The sequence below is a fragment of the Sinocyclocheilus grahami genome, unplaced genomic scaffold (genome assembly GCF_001515645.1).
Source record: "Sinocyclocheilus grahami isolate Dianchi unplaced genomic scaffold, SAMN03320097.WGS_v1.1 scaffold566.1, whole genome shotgun sequence".
NCBI lineage: Eukaryota > Metazoa > Chordata > Actinopteri > Cypriniformes > Cyprinidae > Sinocyclocheilus > Sinocyclocheilus grahami.
This window is the reverse complement of record NW_015505745.1, coordinates 1,668,961-1,675,032: the sequence shown is the minus strand read 5'-3', so window position 1 is coordinate 1,675,032 and position 6,072 is coordinate 1,668,961. Positions and strand designations below refer to the sequence as shown.

The 6,072-nt window shown below is 36.6% G+C and overlaps 1 protein-coding gene and 1 long non-coding RNA gene across 2 annotated transcripts in view; one reads left to right on the top strand and one right to left on the bottom strand.

Moving 5' to 3' along the window:
* The window catches only part of LOC107556373 (uncharacterized), a 1,485-nt gene extending 1,404 nt beyond the window's left edge, over positions 1-81 (bottom strand). The window contains exon 1 of the long non-coding RNA XR_001605268.1: positions 19-81. This is a non-coding gene — a long non-coding RNA (uncharacterized lncRNA). The remainder of the gene's footprint in view (positions 1-18) is intronic.
* A 3,150-nt stretch (positions 82-3,231) lies between these two features.
* LOC107556359 (actin-binding protein anillin-like) overlaps positions 3,232-6,072 on the top strand; it is a 9,434-nt gene continuing 6,593 nt past the window's right edge. The window contains exons 1-4 of the mRNA XM_016239454.1: positions 3,232-3,411; positions 4,394-4,544; positions 4,660-5,061; positions 5,918-6,067. Coding sequence (XP_016094940.1) covers positions 3,394-3,411; positions 4,394-4,544; positions 4,660-5,061; positions 5,918-6,067 — 721 coding nt within the window. The 5' untranslated portion in view covers positions 3,232-3,393. The remainder of the gene's footprint in view (positions 3,412-4,393; positions 4,545-4,659; positions 5,062-5,917; positions 6,068-6,072) is intronic.

The following is a 6,072-nucleotide window of genomic DNA, read 5'->3' as shown; positions in this document are numbered from 1 at the left end:
AGTGACATGTACTGCCACCTGCAACTGAAAGAGAAATCAATCAGTGTTTAAAATTGCTGTTCTATAAAAAAAGAAAGGTGAAAAAAAGTTGTGTGTTTGTGTCTGTTGAAACGGTACATGACCCAGAATGTATGAGTCTCGATAGTCATTTAAAGACAAACCAAATATGACTTATTTGACTCCATGAGGCTTTTCTACACCAGGATTTTCTGTCCAGAAAGGTCCTGAATGATCAATGACTCGTGTACATAAAGGAGACGGCTCATGTGGCATTTCTGATGTGAAGAGTGATCGTGCAGATGGAAGATGACTAAACTCTTGAAATATTTAAGTCTGTCACTTGGTAGAAATCCACAAGAAGTTGGGAAATGACCCATTTATTTTCCATCGCTACACCTGCTGACATAATCCACTGGAGTCTGTAATATGAAGAGTCAGATGTAGGACACAATGGGGCAGTTTTCCAGACAGAGATTAAGCCTAGTCCTAAACTAAAATGGCCCTGTAAACTAGATTAACAGAAATCTGCTTTCTGTCATGGTTTTAAATAGTCTTCGACTTAATCTAGTCCAGAATTTAATGATTTCCTGAAGGAAGACTAGAGCTACTTCAGGACTAAATTGAGGCTTAAATTAAACCTACCAGGAGGCAGGTTTAACTTCAGATTAACATTGTTTTCAGTCTTTATATTGAATAAATATGATCAACGAAAAAATGAAACCCTCACAAAACCCTAAAAGTAAAATGCTAGGGAAGGGAAATCTCATTATGAAAGAAATGTTTTTCTCTAATACACACTTGCTACATTTAATGGCACCCTTTTATTTAATACTTTTACTTCATTTAATACTCTTCTTCTATAATGCCTGATGAGTTTGGAGAACACCTGGCAAGAGACCATTATACTATACATTATCTATCCAGATCCTTAAGTTTCCCAGGTCCATGTTGATACACTCTCCTCTTGCTTTATCTATAGGGTTCAGACCAGAGGACTGGGATGACCATGGCAGAACCTTCATTTTGTGCTCAGTGGCCCATTTTTTGTGTTGATTTTGATGGTCTTTTTAGATCATTGTCCTGATGGAAGATCCAAACAAGGCCCATTATATGATTTCTAGCAGAGTCAATTTATGTGTTTGCTAGAATCCATGATGCCATCTCTCTGAACAAGATGTCCGAATAGGCCAACAACATTAAAGATACAGCAGTATATTTCATTGTACACATGGAGTACTTTTTATCCTTGTGTGGGGATATGCTTGGTTCATTCCATGTTTTATAGGCAATTTCTGCCATGCTAATTCTGGTTTTAAATTAATCTAGTTTATTTTAGTTCAGGACCCCATAGTCCAGGAGTTATTCATCTGTATTTAATGTGTTTCAAAAAGCCATTTTTAAAGCCATGATTAACTATCCTAGATTAAGCCTATACTCCAGACTTCATTTAAACCCTGTCTGGGAAACCGCCCCTAAGTTTATCATTTAGGTGTTGAGTTATAATGCATAATCTAATTAAATAGGAAACCACAGCACTTAAGTGTTGGTCTCTTAAGTGATTGTTGTACAAAGATGTAATACCGATTATCCAGATTGCACAAGTCTGGGCTGGTCTGTCTTTATCTGCAGTGCCATCTGCTGGATCATGCTGGTGAGGTGTCAGTTGTAGTTGAGGTTAGAGAATAATGACAAGTTAGAATAGCATTGAACTGCAGTCGTCTGCCACCTGATTTTCTATTGTTAAATTTGAATGATGTTCTTCAGAGAGTAACATCAGCTGTCAATCTTCAATAGACCCATTTTATTTCAATAGACCCAATTGATGTTGATAAATTGTATGAACAAGAAATGTACGAATATATATATATATATATACACACACACACACACTGCCGTTCAAAACTTGGCATCAGTAAGATTTGTAATGTTTAAGAAGTCTCTTAAATGCTCATCTGCATTTATTTTATCAAAAATACAGGGAAAATACAGTAACATTGTGAAATAGCATTACAAATTAAAATAATTGTTTTCTATTTTAATATACTTTAAAATGTAATTTATTCCTGTGATGCAAAGCTGACTCCAGTCTCATCATTCTAATATGCTGATTTACTATCAATATTGAAACAGTTTTGCTGCTTAATATTTTTTGGGGAAACTGCTTTTTTCAGGATACTTTGATGAATAAAAAGTTAAAAAGAACAGCATTTATTCGAAATAGAAATCTTTAGTAACAATATACACTACCTTTCAAAGGTTTGGGGTCAGTCATTTTATTTTATTTTTTTAAAGAAATGAATGCTTTTACTCAGCAGGGTGTGTGAAATTGATAAAAAGTGATAATAAAGACTTATATTGTTTGAAAAGATTTCTATTTTAAATAAATGCTGTTCTGTTTAATTCAAATTCATCAAATAATCTCGAAAAAAAAGTATCACAGGTTCCAAACAAATATTAAGCAGCACAACTGTTTCAATATTGATAATAAATCAGCATACTAGAATGATTTCTGAAGGATCATGTGACACTGAAGACTGGAGTAATGGTGATGAAAAATCAGCGTTGCATCACAGGAATAAATTATATTTTAAAGAAAATTAAAATAGAAAACCATTATATTAAATGGTAATAATATTTTACAATATTACTGTTTTTTTCTGTATTTTTGGTCAAATAAATGCAGCTATATGAACAGAAGAGACTTCGTTAAAACACATAAAAAATCTTACTGATCCCAAACTTTTGAACAGCAGCAATTTAATACAAAATAAATAAATAAATCATCACTTTGAAGACTTGTCTTAATTTATCCATATGTAAAATACAATTATTCAACTGATTTACACTGTTAGGAACTTGAAATGTTAACTATCTGGTGGCCTAAACAAACTGCATGCAGTTTATGTTTTTTACAGTCTGTGCTTATAACGTAAACGTTACATAATAGCCCCAAATGTCATCAAACAGTGTCACAAAAGAAAGTACCAAAAACGAATACAAAAAAAGACCAAAAAACGTTTAAATAGAAATGTAAACACTAAGAGCTGTTAGATTTAGTCAACACGCAAATGATGAAAAATCGGTAAACTCACTGAACTACAGTATAGTGCACCTTCGCTGGTTTTAAGTGGGAGCGCTTTGTCGATGTGTGGCGTGAGTGCGTGCGTGCGTGCGTGCGTGGGCGTGGCTGCGTAGCTGGCGTGCAGTGACGTGTCCGCGACCGTTGGCTGCAGCGAGAAGTGAGCAAGCGCTAAATTCAAAATTCAAAACAGCTGAGGAGCGTGTGGCGTCTGGCGACAGAGAGAGAGAGAGCGGAGAGACTTTTACTCCCTCATCAGACAAATAAAGAAGAAAGACAAAGAGGATTGTGCTTTCATTTAAGTCTATATCAGGATGGACCCGTTCACGGAGGTGAGTGCCCTTTATGGCAGCTTATTTAGTAGTTAGTTAATCAGGGAGGTGTTGAAATAAACTAGCGCTGGTCCACTGCACCAACGGCTATTACCTTTAGATAGCATTATGATTATAATATTAAAGCATTATAAGATAGCACTAATTAACTTATTGTTTTACGTATTAGCTTATAAAATCTCGATTTGCAGTTTTTATTGACATTTTAACGTTTGTGTAAAGCTAATTTTTCTCTACTTGATCATAATCTAGCATATAACGTTTGCAAAGCCAGCATTACTTTGACTAGATTTCAGCAGAATTTAAACAAACTGTTGCTGAATATGTGTTATATGACATGTATATGTTCTTCTTCTTTTTATTGTTTTTGGGGCCAGTCATACTTGCCTTTTAAAAATGTATTCTGTTATGTTTGTGTGATTTTTAAAATTTCTTAACATCTTATTGTTATCTGTTTTGTATTTCTATATCTACAGCACTTAACTGACTGTAAATATCAGTGGTGCCCATTGTTTTTTTTTTTAAACGTTTTTGTGTCAAAATGCAAAGTGGGCTCTGAATAAGGAGTGTACTTTCAGTAAGCTGTCAGGGCTGTTCCCATATCTTGTGGCTGGTCAGGAAGCCTGGTTTGTCTGTAGCCAATGGGATTCATCTGCTGGGTCACATGACAAAATTCCATGGACATGAAATCCTCACTAACTGAAATTTCCACTCATTCCCTGGGAGGCGGCCAACCAACAGCCACACTGCAGGAATGTGTTTGGTCTTGCTCAGTAACAAGGCTGTTAATCATGAGTGTGGGATGCTCTGCTAGAATGAGCCACTGGTTTGTTCACACTCAGAAGATGAGCCGTGCTGATAAATGGGGCCCATGCATGCAAAAAGGAACTGAAACATTGTGTTTTAAGAGATCTGTTTCTCTTTAGGCCTTAGTAATGTAATGAGCACTTTGCAATGCTAATTTGTCATTTTGCTCACTCAGAAACTGTTAGAACGCACACGTGCTCGTAGAGAAAATCTGCAGAGGAAGATGGCGGAGAGACCAACAGCGGCCAACCGTCCAATGGCTAAAAGGACAAGAGAGCCACTTACAGACACAAACAGTGTCATAAGTGAGCCGACCATTGAAAAAGGTTCGGTTTTGTTGAAATGTTATTTTGTTGCATGCCTGTATTGACATATGAACATTAGATGTTTCATTACTTTCCTTCTATAGCCTAAAAGTAAGTTTTTCTTCTTTTTGGACAGCACTTCCCTCTTCCAAGCCATCCCCCTCAAAGCGTCGCTGTTCAGATGAAAATGCTCTCCTTTCTGAAGAAGAAAACAAACAACCAGTGGCCTTGCATGTGACCGCCTCTGAGCCCATGACGGACAAGAAGCCACCCCTGGTGCCAAGCAGTGCTCATCCCATGCCCATGGAGCAAAGGTCTGCTCATTGTACACCAGAACCAGAGGTGCTGCCCACTCGACCTCCTTCAGACACTGAAAAGTTAATGCGCCCTCCTCAGTCTCCAGCAAAAAGCACAGATAAGCATGCTGCTCTAGATGGAGCCAAAGAGGCACAGAAAGATGCACCAACCCCAGGCATCTCCAGCATGAGATCTCGACTACAGAGACTGGCTGAGCAAAGGCAGTACTGGGACTCTGAAGGTAGGCAGCTCCCTCTCACATCCTGAATGCACATAACTTGGTTACATTCATTATATTGAGTTAAAAGCGATAAGCCCAATATATTGGTTCAGGTTGATTAAATGGTCTGTATTTGAAGCGACTGCATCAGCCATTTGTGCCATTAATAGCGGTTGACTGATATATCACCAGGGCTGATATCTGGCTTTTCTGTTCTGAAATAGAATAATAGAAAGGCAGACACTATACTTTTTTAAATATAACATGGCAGAATATAAGCAAACTTCAAATTACAGTAATTGTTATGAATGTATTATTGAATTGTGTGATATCAAATGCATCAGCTCGGAATAATAGAAAGGCAGACACTATACTTTTTTAAATATAACATGGCAGAATATAAGCAAACTTCTTCAAATTACAGTAATTGTTATGAATGTATTATTGAATTGTGTGATATCAAATGCATCAGCTCTATATCGGCCATTGGCTACCCTGCTCGATAAGATATCACCATCGACCATTAAAAAAAGCTGTATAAGTTGACCACTAGTCTTTAATGGAAGTCAGAATTTCAAAATCCACATTTCCTGTTTTTATATATTCTGAAGAAATAAAATATTATAAATAAGATGATCATTTAATAAAACAAAAGAGTATAATTTAATTAAAATAGACGAGTACTGTAAAACCTGTTGACCACTCTTTCAAATTATTGAAATTGTACTGTTTTTAGTTTTTAACATCAAGTGCAAGTACACATTTAAGGTCCACCAGAAGACAAAAATAGACAATATGTGATCGGAGTTAATAATATGACTCTTGGGGTGGCGAATAATCATCTAACTATGTATTAAACATAAAATTGTGCTTTCAGGGACCTCAGAAACAATCCCAGAGAGTGTAGTTTTATCTCCTCTGAAGTCTCACAAAGTGGATCTCCCTCCTGCTACTCCAACAAACTCTGAGCTCCCCGTTGGAAGAAAGGGTAGACTGGCGAACCTTGCTGCCACAATTGGTTCCTGGGAAGAT